Source organism: Electrophorus electricus, chromosome 2 (genome assembly GCF_041902795.1).
Source record: "Electrophorus electricus isolate QZ-2024a chromosome 2, ASM4190279v1, whole genome shotgun sequence".
NCBI classification, from domain to species: Eukaryota; Metazoa; Chordata; class Actinopteri; order Gymnotiformes; family Gymnotidae; genus Electrophorus; species Electrophorus electricus.
In genome coordinates this window covers 32,631,620-32,647,138 of record NC_137498.1, presented here as the reverse complement: position 1 = coordinate 32,647,138, position 15,519 = coordinate 32,631,620, and the positions used below count along the sequence as shown (strand labels likewise).

General features: G+C 41.9%; 1 protein-coding gene across 2 annotated transcripts; it reads right to left on the bottom strand.

The window, feature by feature from the left end:
* Window positions 1-1,186: 1,186 nt before the first annotated feature.
* Window positions 1,187-15,393, bottom strand: foxk1 (forkhead box K1). 2 transcript variants are annotated; one of them, XM_035529107.2, is made up of 9 exons: window positions 14,758-15,393; window positions 9,759-9,956; window positions 6,824-6,983; window positions 6,533-6,679; window positions 6,076-6,269; window positions 4,410-4,576; window positions 4,045-4,299; window positions 3,740-3,967; window positions 1,187-3,545 (listed from the first exon to the last, which is right to left on the bottom strand). In XM_035529107.2, exons 1-9 carry the CDS (start codon window positions 15,156-15,158, stop codon window positions 3,346-3,348), a joined length of 1,950 nt encoding a protein of 649 aa, XP_035385000.1. In that variant the 5' UTR covers window positions 15,159-15,393; the 3' UTR covers window positions 1,187-3,345. The 2 variants fall into 2 exon arrangements, with proteins under 2 accessions (XP_035385000.1, XP_035385001.1); XM_035529108.2 differs by having other exon boundaries at window positions 3,785-3,967; window positions 14,758-15,391.
* Between the last annotated feature and the right edge of the window lie 126 nt (window positions 15,394-15,519).

The window sequence follows — 15,519 nt, the reverse complement described above, 5'->3', positions numbered from 1 at the left end:
CACAAGCACAATGCGGAGATCCCTGAGCTAACCAATTATTACTTAACATGGACAGCTCAGTTCTGTGTAAAATGGACGTGGTCACATCAGAGCAGCTAGTTCTTTCAGTCTTACCTATTTACTAATGCTAAGAAATGCAAAATTTGTGCAATAGTTTACATATAATACAACTTGAGTTTTCTTGATGATTTTCAAGACAGGCCTGGAGATGTGGGGATTACACTGCCAAATTTGACACCCTTAATGTAATCTGGCCTAGAGAAATGATAAACCAAGGGTACAGAGTGCAGTTGACAGCTCAAACCTTTTAATTGACTGTGGTCACATTTTCTAGAGATTTTCACAAGGTGAAATGAAGTGAAATGACAGAGCTGCACATGTGCAAAGAGAAATGTTACATTATTATTATTTTTTAATTTAATCAAGATGAGAGGCAAATCCAAAAGAGAATTAAGTAATGAGCTAGAGAATGTGACAAATACCAGGAATACAAAATGCTTAGACATGTAGAAATGAAGGAGTTCAACATTTTAAATGAAATTACATGAACGAAAGGAAAAAACCTCCGGTATAAATAAAGAAGATAGTTTTTGATTTGTTTTTTTCCAGAAATGAGCCAAACTATGGTTTTCCGATATCAGTTTTAGATGAAAGGCAAAGAGGAATATGTGTAACACTCAGGCCAGTGTTTCGTGCTGCTCAACACATGCTTTTCAAACACAGCTTAGCAGCATTATACGTCCACACTAACTAAAACACAGCATACGTTTATTGTGCTTTGTTAGCAAACTTACAGCTTAACACTGACATAGCCTTTCACCAATTTTTCATCAGGGTATATGAAAATGTCAAACCAATGTTAATGAATGCACGGCAGTCTTTATAATAAAGGCTTATAAAGACATTTAGATGCTTCTGAGCAAGGACTAAGACAGGGTGTTTTGTATATAGTTGGTAAAGCTTATATCCAGAGCAAGAACTAATAACAGAAATGACCAAAATGTGTATCATTCATTAGACTTCATTTTAAATTATGAATGTTTAGTGTATAAGCTAATATGCAAAATACAAAAAGCACACAAATCAAAAACATCAGATTAGTTGACAAGAATACTGTAAAAGACAGTTTAAAAATGTATGCATTTTTTTAGGCAGTGAATGTTAATTCAACTCAATAATAACTCAATTCTATAACCAAGTGCTTGTTTTATTTTTTTATGACTAATGATAGATTAAAAAGCATAATCAACCCCCCTCCCTGACCCCAAATACTTAGATTACAGCTGTTAATGCTTTTTGAGTTTAGCCATATATTTAAAATGGTTGAACTCAAATTTGAGGTAAATTAAAACTTACTAATGTAGCTTCACTGGTTCAAGTGTGTTTTCTGATTAATTTTACCTTCACTGTGCATCTTAACAGAATACACCATTAGCCGAAAAAGAAATCAAATTAAACAAATTAAATTTATGAACTTCTCTCCCCCATTCCTCCTCTACTACCTGTACATGTTGCAGACATGTTGCATGCAAACCTATTACAATTTTCAGTGAAATGCATCACTGAGAACTAATCAAGGACAGGTTTATAACAGCCATATAAAATATGGCAGTAATATGTTTTTTGTTTTGTTTTACTAAGTCCCCTGGGATCTCAATGCACTGATCTAACCCTATTACATCACAGATCGCACAGTTTTACTTTGTCATCCTAAACCTGACTTTCAAGTAGTAAGCAGTAGAGTTTGAAGCAGAGTCATTACAACAGAGCTGCAAGTAAGTACTGAGGAAGATATGCTCTTTTAAATGGTACTCTCTGTTCATATTCAAGCAGTCTGTGGTGCTTCTTTGTATCAATAAAGTGGTAGCTGCCACCACCCAATTAGTGATTGTCCTAAAAACTATTTTCAGTTCCAATGCTACATATTTTTTCTGTTCTTTTAGTAAAAAATATACAGTCTGAAGCATTTTGTAAATGATACCAAAATAAGCCTTTTTTTTTGTCTTTGTTCTTGAAAGAAAAATTCGTGAAGTCTTGAGAACTTTTAGAAAATGTCTAACATTCATTTAGTTTCTTCCACCATCATTACAGGGTCATGTGAAGGTGGCAAGGAGAACGCTAGCCTCTGACTTTTCATATTAAAGATTACATTCCTGGGTCTAAGCAACAGAAACAAACATATTTGGTTGTCAGTAGCCCGTCTCAATAGCACATTTTTTTTCAACATTTACAATTTGTGTGGGCTTTTATTATCTTTAAATAATGCAAAATCTAATCAGATATTGCAAATCTTAGTTATACATGAAATTCAAGGAGCAACATTTTGGCTAAGCACATAAACGATGGACAGGTGTATGTCTGCGGTACATTAAACACAGAATTTAACTTCAAAATTACAGTTATTCTTTTTTTTTTTCAAACAAAACATCAAAAGTTAACAACGGCACATTCTTAATAAATTTAGGTCAAAGAGGGAGCCAAGTAGCAAAACAAATGAACAGAAAATACATACATTCACTGTCTGTTTGAATTTTGCACTACTGACCAATTCAGAAACTGACATTTGTTAGGCATTTGCAAATTTCTTTTTCCCGTGCAAGCATGGTAAAGGCCCATGATAGAAAAATACTTTACACTACGTTGTTAAGGAGCTCCCAGCTAGAAAAATGGGGTCCTTAAATATATGCATTAAATTTTTGTGAAACATTTCATTTGGTTTTAGTTATTACAGTCTGATTTTAATAGAGATGGCATTTCTAAATCATGCATGTAGTACAGAATGATAAATAAATTGCTCACTAAGTCACATGGGAACCAGGAGAGACTCCCAGCTTCCAGTGAACTTAATACATAATGCTTCAATTCGAAAGACAGGTACTCCCGAATAGTAATAGCTGCTTAGTCATTGGTCCCACCCCAACCCAAAGTAAGTACTAGTTCAGCTGTACCTTGTGAGGAACTCCTCGGCAACACACACCTCCAGCAGACATGCGCCTCTCCAACTACTTTGAGGGACCAATCCAACGCTCTTTAAAGAAACTCACTAACTTAAAACCACATCAGCATCTGCTTTTAAGGCTTATGGGATAATGCGTTTTAACTCATATCTGCCCTTGTAACACACACTGTTTATCCTCCTCTTTCAAAGGAGATGTTCAGTTAACTGTGATGGACTTGTTCGCTCACAAAAAAAGCTCTTAGTAAAAGGGAAAAAACAAACAAGAAAAACAAACTAAACAGAAAAAACAACCCCTCAGTAATCTTGGCACCTTCGGTTAACACTATAGTGGGTGCTCAATTTAAGGGTCTTCTGTCACCTCCCTGTCCACGCCCTTGCTGGCTCATTCAGTCGCTGGCTTCCTGGGTCATAGCCACGATGACTGGCTGAGGGATAGAAGCCACAGCGTCCTCCTCCAGCCTGGCACGCTTGGCCTCAGGCGCCCGCGGGGCGCCTTCCTCCATTTCCATGCTGGGGGGCCTGTGCACCAGGACTGGGGGGGAGGTGGAGGCCTGGGCAGCCAAGATCTGAAGCGGGTTGGTGAGAGCTGTGGTGAAGTGTGAAGAAGGAGCACAGAGAGAATTTCAGTCAGGAAGCCATGTGGGCTCAAGCTAAACACTGAAGTGAGTCAATCCCCCTGTTTATGTCACACACAGTTTATGTATCGCAACATGGTTATAGTCTGAGCTTTAAACAGGAGTAAATATATTTATATATATATATATATATATATATATATACCGTAAGAATTGGGTGAGATGCTGGCATTAGGAAGAGCATGCTTGCCGTTCTGGGTGATGGCCTGGACTGGAAGCTGATGTTGGCCCAGTACCATGGAGCCCTGCTGCAGAACAGTGTAACTCTGCTGCCCTCTAGTGGCTGAGCTCAGGTGGCTTCCCACAGCATGGATGACTCGACTGCCTGCGCCTGCAGGGATGGAGGAAGGTGCCATCATCTCATCCACAGCACCTGGCAGAGGGGAAAAGCTCTCAGTCTCAACTTCAGTAGTGACTGTTGCACAGAGGAGGAAAGGTGGCCGCCGGTACCTCTGTGATCTCCGGAACTTTCTGCTGCCGCAGAGGCAGAGTTGGCCAGCATGTAGCCGTTGGGGGAGCTGGCTGAGGTGGTGACTACACGCACCATGGCAACGGATGGGGCCTGCTGCACCACATGGATGGCTTGTCCAGAGGGCTGGGTAGAGCTGATGATGGACGTGGGCATGTAAGTCACTTGCTTAACAACACCCCCTGGTGGCTGCGCAGGCACTGCCATGATCACGGGCTGAGCACTCACCGGGGAGCCTGGAGGGCGTGCGCGCACAAACACACACACACACACACACATACGAGAGTTCTCACAACCAGGGCCACACTCACACAAATACACACCCTGCAGCAGCAGTGACACTCACCTGGGGCACTCTGCGAGTATCTGTACTCGGGTACAGAGGCCAGCTTGGTGCCGAATTCATGCTCGTGGGGCACGGGTGAGCCCTCGCGTGATAAGCTCTCGGGGGTCTGCAGACCGCTCGAGTGGGGCGAGAGGAGGCCAGAGTGTGTGGGGGAGGCTGGAGCGCTCCTGGAAACAGTAGAACACCACCCATCACACACACAGTGGGAACACCACCCGTCTCACGCACACACACCGGCTCAACAGAACACCACCCATTATATACAGAAACACACAATCTCAGCGGAACACCTAACATACACAGGAACACAGTCTTAGCAGAACACCATCTCACACACACACACAGTCTGAGTAGAACAGATTGTCACACACAAACACACACATGCTCTCAGCTGAATTTCACCTGTAAAACACACACGGTCTCAGTGGAACGCGACTCATCACACACACAGAGACTAACACCCTGACACAGAGCTTTAAATGGGACATCAACAGCCACAACACAGACTGGTTCACTAAACTTGCTATCTCTCACACTCACATGCGCACTAGGGCTGCAACAACTAATCAATCAGTACTAAAAATATTATATGACTTGAAAATTTATCGGGTTGTTTCCACTGTCATTGCACTAGGAAAGTGCAGCAACCTGGATTCAGGAGCACTTCAGGAGTGAATTCTTCCAGTGCTCTAGGAAGACGGAACTTGTATGGCAAAGACACCGTTTAGTTTTAATGGTGTCTGCCAAGACACCATTATCAAGATAGACTATGTGAAACCCTGGATTTTATATCTTTGTAATACTTTAAAAACAATGTCATTTGAAACAACTACACCATAGTACTGTCTGTCTTTTATAAACCTTCTTTTGAAGGTTGGGTTATGAATTGTGTACATCTCTCCAAAGCAGAATCTGTATCTAATTCACAAAAGATCTATGGCCTAGAGGTAGAAGTCTGCCACAGAAGAATATTCCTTACATAGCTGGAGATATAGATTTTTTTAACTGAGTTTCTTGCTAGGTGATAAAACACCGTGTTAAAGATCTATGAGTAGTCAATTAAAATAATAAAAAAAACTTGACAAAAAGTTGTTTGTTGCAGCCCTGGGATGCACTGGCTCTCACATACATGCACTTCAGGAGAGAAGCTGCAGACAGTAGATTACTAGCTGCTGCATGACTTGACACCTCAGAAAGGCCAAAATGGGTCACTTGGAATGGGGAGCTGATACAGACCAGACTTACTTTGTTCTGCCAGGCAAAAAAGACCAGCAGGAAGGAGGGGGTGGGGGGAGAGGAAAACAGAACAAACTGAGCAGTTGCCCTCTGTGTGTATCATACTCTCTCTCTCTCTCTCATTATATATATATATATATATATATATATATATATATATATATATATATATATATATATATATACACACACACACACACACACATACACATACATACACACATACATACACACACACACACATATATATACACACATACATATACACACACACACACACACACACACACACACACACACATACCCCCCCCCCCCTTATACAGTCTGGTGTGTATGTGTATATGTTTGTGTGAGTGTGTACAGAGACTGAGTGGGCTGTAGAGGTGTACTGGGCAGGGAGGGGTGAGGGTGAGGGTGCAGGAAACCATACCTTGAGGAGAGTGGGCCAAAGGGTGTGCGGAAGCAGGACACGCCCCTCTGCCGGCGCTTGCGGAAGGCCTGCTCCACCAGCTTGGCCTCGGATGAAGGGTCCACCCGCCAGAATGAGCCTTTGCCCGGCTCCTCCTGCGAGCGCGGCACTTTGATGAAGTAGCGGTTCAGGGACAGGTTGTGTCTGATGGAGTTCTGCAGACACCACACTAAACCGTCAGCTTCAGTAAAGGTGCTGGCAGTACTGTGCAGTAATGCAAACGCACAGTGAAATAAGCAGAATTCAGTATAGTTATGTATGTGTGGCAAAACACCCAAAGGAATGTGAAAATTAAAAATTGTGACAGATGCAGAAGAAAGACAAAGCGAGAGAGAGAGAGGCAGAGGGTGTGTGTGTGTGTGTGTGTGTGTATGTGTGTGCGTACATGCATTTGTGAGAGTGTGTGATGAACTCTTACCTGCCAGCCCTTGTCTGCAGTCCTGTAATATGGGTAATGCTTGGTGATGTGGGCGTAGATGCCACTTAGTGTGAGCTGTCGGTCTGGCGCAGAAGATATGGCCTGCACAATCAACTGTGCGTACGAGTATGGCGGCTTGGACTCATCCTACAAGAGAGAGTGACACAAAGCCTGCTCAACCGTTTACACATCAGGCTCCACGTCTATACGAGTACAGATCATGGTCGATGCAGCACATTGCAAAGCCCTGCCGTGTGTTTTGGGCGGGGCTCGGGGAGGCGGGGCCCTCACCTTGGGGCTGTCTCCTCCCGACACCTCCGTGCGCTGTTGCTCCGACACGGCCTTAGCAGCGTACTCGGCGGCCAGCTGCAGGTCTGAGGTGATATTGCGTCCGTAGCGATACCCAGAGGAACCTGCACCCCGTGGGCTTGCCGGACACGAGTTGGGCACACTGAGAAGGAAGAAGAGGAGCATCAGAGTGGAAGAGCTGTCAGGGGGAATGTTGATGACGCAGCTCTAGGCTAGCAGCACAGAGTTATAGTCGTATGGCTATACATGCTGACACTGGTGGTTATGGAGTTATTATACTGCAAAATATGTATGATTATTATTTATACATATATTATTACTGGATGCAGTATTCCACAACTTCAACAAGTAAGCCTTTTCATCTTGAATGTAATCCGATACATCACAGAGCTGGTACAGAGTATTCGTCAAATTCTCTTACCCAAAATCATGCTGATGTTAAGCAATTCTCTCTAGGTTGAGGCATAATTGGATATTCATATTGCTTTTGTCCAACTGCCTTCTGCTGTTTGCCATCTAATAAATGTGCAAGTGGGCAGTAGATGGCACTGTTACCTTCAAAAAGCAAGGCCTAGGTAAAGAGCAACATAGTATCTGCATGATGAATGCAGATTACTATGTTCAAACTGTTGTTTACTGTCAACAGTTCAGCAACTGCACCATAGCACAGGCACACCTCTGGTGATATGAGAAAAAAGGGCAGTAGAGCCTCATTTGAACAAAGCACCATTCTCACACTCAGGGTGGGGGTGATGGCCGTAAAACTCTGGAGCCCAGGGAAGGTTGGTTCGTACATCTTTGCCCTTCCTCCAATCACAGCTACTTTCACTTACCTCTCAACTACGGCTCCAGAGATCTTATAACGGCTCCTATTTGCAAACCACCATATCAAGATGAATTTTATGGCTTTGGCATCTTGTGAGCAAAAGGTGGCGCCAGAGAGAGTGGCTCAGCACTGTTCTGTTGCCATCTCTATTGTTGCCTGTGGGTGGAGAACGAAGAGCTCCATGCGGAAGAGGCCATTGTGTGGAGCAGGGTAGAGCCAACATGGAAGGTGGGTGGAGGAGAAGAAATCCAGGCCTACGGCTGTAATTTCCTAACAGCTGGGCCCCATTACCCAAACACCTTACAAAAGCTCCAAGTAAAAATAAACACTTCTGCCCATATGCCCTTATAAATACACGTATAAATACTATAGCATATTAACAAGGTGAATGCATTGCCAGACTCTATATCGCCAAAAACATTAAAAAACATTTAAAAAAAACAAAACAAAAACAACTGTTGCACCAAATTGAAAGTGACTGAACATGCAAGGTAGGGCTCCTGCTGCGATTGTTTAAGGAAGTGTTTCATGTGACTTCTGGCTGCCCAAGAATAACAAGCTGTATGGTGCCACTCCTAGCACATGTACCATACTGGCTGGCAATGCTGGCCTTGCTTGGAGCCATGTTTGTACAGTATTAACCATGCTGCACATAGACATAAGCTAGGATGAAGTAAGGTCCAACAGCTCACTACAGTACTTCTAGAAAATTCCAAAAGGTCATCTGAACTAATGATTTACAGAGCAGACCACTTTAATTGCTTAATTATTAACTTGTTGAATAAAATGAAATCACACTTCTAAACAAAATCGTACTTTACTCTAAATAATCACTAGGTACCACCAAATACTTCTCAAATGTAAGTGCAAAAAAAAAAAAAAAAGCTTACAATGGAAGGAAGCAAAAACACAAGGGGGGAGTTCAGGTTGAGAGCAAAGACAAATATGTAGAAAAGGAGGGCTTATATGTCAGCCATTCTGCTGTGAAGAGCAGCTTTTCACAGCCAGCTTCAACGGTTCAGGAGGTGACTTGCACACATGGCCACGTGCGGGGAATTCAGTTCCTGCTGTTGCCTGGCCGGCAGAGGGAGTAGAAAACGGCCCTGCTCTCCTGCTGGCATGGGTGAAGCACTGCAACACCACAATAAGGAGTACATGCTCAACACTGGAAAACTCGTCAGACGGGCTGAATGGAAGGAAACGTTTGCTGCAGCTGGGGGTGGGTGGAGGGTGATTCAGGAAGGATTGTGAGCATGCATGGTGTTTGTTTTGGGTGTATGAGCTAGCCAGGCAGGGGAGGGTAGGGGCAGGCTACTAGGAGCCCTCGGAAAAAGGAAACTATCCGTGGCTCAAAACACTGAACCACAACACTTTGAACTCCGCCAATCAGAACGCTCCAAGCTCAGCACATGCCATATATGGCAGGCGCACACACACGGGGCTGCTCACATTCACAGCCACACGCGGTGCAGGGTCGCAGAGAGGCCACCGGGGGCAGGCTTCCCCTCTGCAGACATGGAGGGGAAAGAAATGCTGGGAACGTGTAGAGAAACAGGACAATATCCTAGGCCTAGTCACTTCCTTCACAATGTGCAGTGTAAAAAGTTAAAGTAAAGGAAAGTTTAGACACATTTCATCAGTACTGCTACATAAGCATTTTTTTCTTTAAAAAAAACCCCAAACCCAACCATATTCAAAAAGCTTAATGAGAATAACATTTCAGTATATACAGGGTATCACCCATTAAGACGAAGATATATCATATGACCTCATCATAACCACATCGTCCATGTAAACATGATGTGTTACATAAAACAAGTGCACAGTGTTCTAATCCCCTAATGTCAGCCGACTACCCTGCCATGTCTGACCATACACATTTGATGAACTTAAGAAGTGGTAAATGAAAGTCAGTGATCTGCTTTGCTTTCACACACATGCAGTGCACTCCTGCACACTTTACAGACCATAAGATGATTCTGAGTGTTGAGTAACCACGAACCAAGAACCAAGCTCTGACCCATGGCTAGACTAGCCTAGCCTAGCAACAAGGTGAGCCTTGCCTTGGTTAACCCTCTCAGTCAGTCTTACCTGATGGTTCCAGTAGGCGAAGGCAGGGGGCTCATGACACTTCTGAGGTCGCTTTCCGGAATGTTGATTTTCAGCGGGGAGATGTGTGGGTACAGGGCTCTCACAGGGGAAACAGGAGGCTCCTCCTTCAGTGCCTCCTTATGGTACAGCGCTGTGAACTGGATCTTTATCACCGTACTGGGAAAACGGAACGTGCACCTGGCAATAGAAACACCGAAACATCCATGCAATATTAAACTCTCATCACTGCTGAAAAAAAACTGATCTACAAAACAACTGTGCATCACATTGCATCACATGGGCCTAATTTAAAAGTACTAAAACATCCAACAGGTTTTAGGTCCTCTTACTGCACTTTCTGATTGAACTATTTTACTTGAAAAAGTAGCATTGGCACATGTGCTGACACATAGATATTATAGAGAATAAAAATATCAATAAAACAAAAACTATCAAACAAAGTACAAATTGAAAAACAGTGGAACTGTGAATAAATAGCATGTATTCCTAAAGTCTGAATATTCCCTGAATGTCAAAATAAAAAGACGTTGACCACTTATGCAAGGCATTTCGCAAGGCATGAAATCATCACATTCTATTTAGCATAGAAGGAAGGTAAAGTTTACCTTTTGAATGTTTAACCAAACAAGGTGGGATAAACATTTCTTAAAACAGAATGAAAGGTTGCAAGACATCACATGCTCCCTATTCAATTAGAGCATGACCTCTACACGTCCCCAAATTCTTATATAAAGATTTTAAATAGAGATGAGACAATTGTCTTACTTTTACTGCCACATAACATGAGTCCATTTTTCAGAACAACACAATTAGAAGCAGTTGTTCTTGTCTATATTTTCAGTTGTCACTTGCAGAAAAGTATATTTCCAATTGAACTACCACATTTGTTATTTAGGGTAGAAGTGGTCGGGTGCAACATCAAAATAATACCATGCTATCAATTTCAGCATTTAATAGATTGTTTAATTTGTTAAATGTTTCATGCTAATTTTGTAAGAACTCCAAAAGTTTTTATAAACATCTATAAAATTTTATAGTACTGGTGCATCAGCAAATGTTACAATAAAAAATAGTGAAACTAAAAAACCACATATTTAAAGTATTACAAGGTGTGTTTTAACAACATTTTGCTAAATACACATATCCCTGTGGTCCAAGAGCAGCATAACAACAAAAGTATAATTGGTTTTGTAAAAACCATGCAGCCGTGTCTTCTCAATAAACTGCAGGAACTCCATGGAAAGCAAAATGATACACGGTATCACGTTATCAAAAATGATAGTGATGTCTCACCAGCTAGAGGTGCACACATTTCCTAGACCACTGGGAAAGGCTGCAACTGCCCTAAACGTGTGAGCTCTGCATAGAACATGGTCCATGCTGCTGACACCAAGCTGGGCATAATTTCAACTCTGTGCAGTTGGATCTTAGGCTCCCTCACATCCACCCACAGACTGACAGAGACTTAAATTACTGCTCCTGCCTTCTGGTGGCCTGGGAGAACAAAGCCACACATAAAAATGCAAGACTGTACACGTGGCCCTCTGTTGCTGAGGCTTCCACAGACAGACACAGAATCCTCCTCCCAGTACTCTTCCTAAAGGGCATTCACCCTAAAGAGGTGTTTCACTGGCAGTAAGTAAGCCCAGTGAAGCTGGGAGTCCGGATTTCAAGCATGTTAGCAGAAACTAGGGGGAGTATTCAATTTGGATACTGGTACAGGATACGTGCAGAGTTCTAGCACTGTTCCATGAGTGGCTCCTAATAGGACTGGGTATGAGCAAGCCACACTCCTGTAAACACAGGCCTTTTAGACATGTCTACCAAAAGGTGTGCACACCGTCAAGAACAGCCTATATTTGAGTTTAAAACCCCCCACAAAAAACAAAAACAAAAACAACAACAAACAACAACAAAAAGAGTATGAATGCTTCATTCTCATGAGGCAGACTTCACAGGGAGAACCCCACTACCTCGCCTCAACCCGAGTCACTGCATGTTTTTACACTGTCAATAGTGCAGCCAAAAAGTGATGAACTGGTGTGTCACTTCCAATGGAATTATTTAAGAAATTACTGCACCAGGAAGCCGCATTTAATGCATCAGCATATAGAGTAGAGCTGTGCTGAAGGGAGCGCCATGCACAATCTCAGCGTTGGTTAAGTCCGCCAGACTGTGTTTTCATAGCAGTCTGTTGAAATAGCTATAGCAGCCATGACAACGAGCTCTACGGATCTGTTCTCCACACTGATAAGGCAGAAGGCAAATGCCAAGAGCTATTAAAGGCATCTGTCTGAGAGTACTTCAGTCCAATATTTAGGTCTACGTTCAGTCACAACTGAGTATGCCAGCATCTGTGAGAGCTGTGTAAATCATCCTGTTTAAAGCAACAGTAGGTAACCTGCATAAAAACAACTGTGTCATATTTACTAAAACTGTCTGGCCTAACAGCACTTCATGAGATAGATTTTTTTTTAAAAATTAGGCTCTTCTGGCTCCACCTAGTTGTCTTAATGCCATATGTAAGAATCAACCATGCCCAAATTAAAAGAACCAATCAGAGTCAGGAGGACTGTCTGACAAGTGTCAATCACTGCTTGTGCACACGCATGCTCTCACACAGTCAAGCTTTATCAGTGAGCAGCTTTATGAACTTTGCAAAAGCAATGTAGGATAAACCACCATCAATGCATAAAAAACTTCCCATCCCTCCTTTGCCAACAGCAGCTTACAGGACAAAAGACAAGTAAACAGAAGAAGAAAAAGCAAACTAGAAAGAAAAAGCAAACTAAAAATAGTTACACTAAGCTTGAGATAAAACAAGGATAAACATTAGAGGAGCTTTTCAGAGGTGGAGAGCGCTATAAGACCTGAAATGATGCAAAACTTATGCAGTTAGCTGCATTTCTGCTTGACAGATAGTTAATGATCCCTGCTTCATTTTTTTTGTTTTATTTTCAAAAAAATCCAAACATCTAAACACTGAAACAAATGTATGCTAGTTCTTTTACTGAATAGATATTTTTGTAGATTACTTATCATGTATAAAATATTTACTTCTGCATGTTTGTTTGCCAGCAATATTGACATTTCAAAGCATGTATAGCAGTCTCCTTTGTGTGGAGGAGCTTTGAGGCAGGGTTGCAGCACAGTGGAAAGGGAGGGGGAGGGGCCTGGTAGTTGTACTTGTTGAAATATTCGAGCTAAGTTCACACTCTTCTCAATCTTACTGCAGCTTTAACAGAACAAGTCAACACTAATGTTTTGTAGCGCTATTTGTGATGATTCTTGATGGGACGTCTAGAGGTGGCTGGTTTAGTGCAGTGTAAGAATAATCCAATTAACTGCTTGCACTTAAGAGCATTTCTCTCTCTTCACACTACAACAAGTGTATGTATATCTGTGGGTCCATAAGTATATTCACTTTTGTCTATCCCTATGACTGTCAGATCTGGCAATAAATTCCATCTGTATGTGAAAAACATCATGTGCAGAATGATAAGCTCACTTTGTCATTCTGATCATCGACCAACCTTCGGCCAACAATACTTTCAAGAAGTTAACAATCCGTGCAGGTTGGTCCACTGTTTTGACTTATTTGTCCATCACATTTATGTTCGCACTGCAACTAAGTCCTGCATTGTAGGAAGCATTCAAATATGCTAGAAAAATAAGAAAATTAAATGTAGAGCCCAATATCTGATAGCATGTGATATTAAAATTTAGTGATTGTGTTGGAAGACACTGACACTGCCCAAATATGACAAAATTGGTTCTGCAATTAGTAAGCCTTTCTACTCTTAAAAACATCTGAGCATTTGTCTTTTAGGATGCCTTCATTACACACAAAAATACATAACTGTTTGGAAATTAATCTTGGTTTCTTTTTATGTAAACAAGTAAATGTGTCTGAATACAACCACTGACTGCACCTGCAAACACTCAAAGCCAACACACCACAACCGTGAAATGTGTAAGCCATTGTTTCTGTTACGCATTTGTCTTTCCTGAAGATCACTGTCTGGTTGGGCTACTACACAAACGTGTCATCAACAGGGCCTGTGAGGCTAGTCTAACCACAACATTCTGAGGTGGATTTCTAGCGGTTACAATCCAAAGCAACACACGCCCCTTGCAGTCTTGTTGAACTACGAAACTATTACTATACTACTGCTAATTCTGAGTTAAAGACTCATCTTTGGTAAATATCAATCCGCATCCACACTGAATACATTTCTTGCTAGCGTCTAATAGTATTTTATTGACGCCAGAGTTAAAGACCTTGACAAATCATCTTTTAATCCGCCCCATCCCCATTTGCTTAACTGCAAAAGAGCTAGCGTTAGCCAGCTAACTAACCTAGCTAGCAAGGAGGCTAGCTTTAATATTACGTCCAAGAGACATTTGGAAGGCAACCGTTAAGCCTAAAAATAACTCTCAATTCGATAAAATCAGATTGAAAAACAATAAACATCAAACTAAGTTTTACCCTGCAAATCAAACGTGTACTCTTATTTTACTCTTGTAAAATAATGAAACAATCCTGCGGTTATGTTCTTTATAAGAGTGAAAACAACCCCTTGTTTATATAGCTAGCTGTTAGCTAGTTCATTAAACCCCAATAAGGATCATGGTTTGACAGATAAATAGTAAGATTCAGCTTTTTTTAGCGTGTTGGTCACCTAGCTAGCTAACGCCCTTAGCATTTGAAACACAGGTTTTATAACTATTTATTAGCTACCTAACCTAGCTACTGAGCGCGGTCATTATTTTTGTAACTTAACTGCACAATCCAGTTAATTCGACAAGTTATTTGGTAGCGTTAACTAACCTAGCTAGACCGATAACATCAATTTGCTATCGGTTTATCTTCAATAAGCACAACCTTGGGGAGATGATAAGTCACTTAATTTGAGGACTTGTTCATTAGACAAGGTAATTTAGAAGCAACATGTAGCTATATATTATAGCAACTTACTCCCTTGGTAACTGAATTGGAGGCGCGCCTCTCCTCTGGAAAACACCATCAACAAACACACCATTCTTCCCAAGGCAACGCAGATAAAAATTGTGATCTTCGAAGGTTATCTGCAAATGTCGTCTGGATATAAAACTAGAGTGACCCATGTTGACGTCCACAGAGCCATGCGAGGAATTCCGGCCCACGGTCACTGTCCTCTGGCGCATTACAAACTCGAAGTCCCTGCCTTCCAGTCTTGCAAGGGCCTGCGATGGAGGTGAGAGGGGCATGGATGTGATCCCAGGCGCGTTTGATGAAAGCGTGTACATTGGAGGTATCGCTACTCTGACTGGACTACAAGGTGCAGATTTCAGAGCTAACAAGGCTCTGGCTCCAGTATCATCCCCCAATTCAGCCATCTTCTTGATGAATTCAACGGGAATTTCAACGCAATGGCTGAGCGTTGGCAGGCTTCTCTCTATTGCTGTCGGTGGTAGTCACAACATGGAGATGGAAACTGTTAATACCCGTAGTGGATCTTTTGGCTTGTTGTCCTGTACAGTGGATTGCAAATTCACGATTTATAACAAGTACCACTGAATCGAAAAATATTTTGCATTCAATCAAGTATTCACGAACAGAATTCAAGCTGCATTAATACAGTCTTGTTATGTAAACAGGATTTGTTAAAGGTAACTTACGTCGAGACTTTGACTGAAGTGGCAACCAAATGGTTAATTATGTTGCAGTTCCTGGAACTGGAGGACACGTGCGTTACAT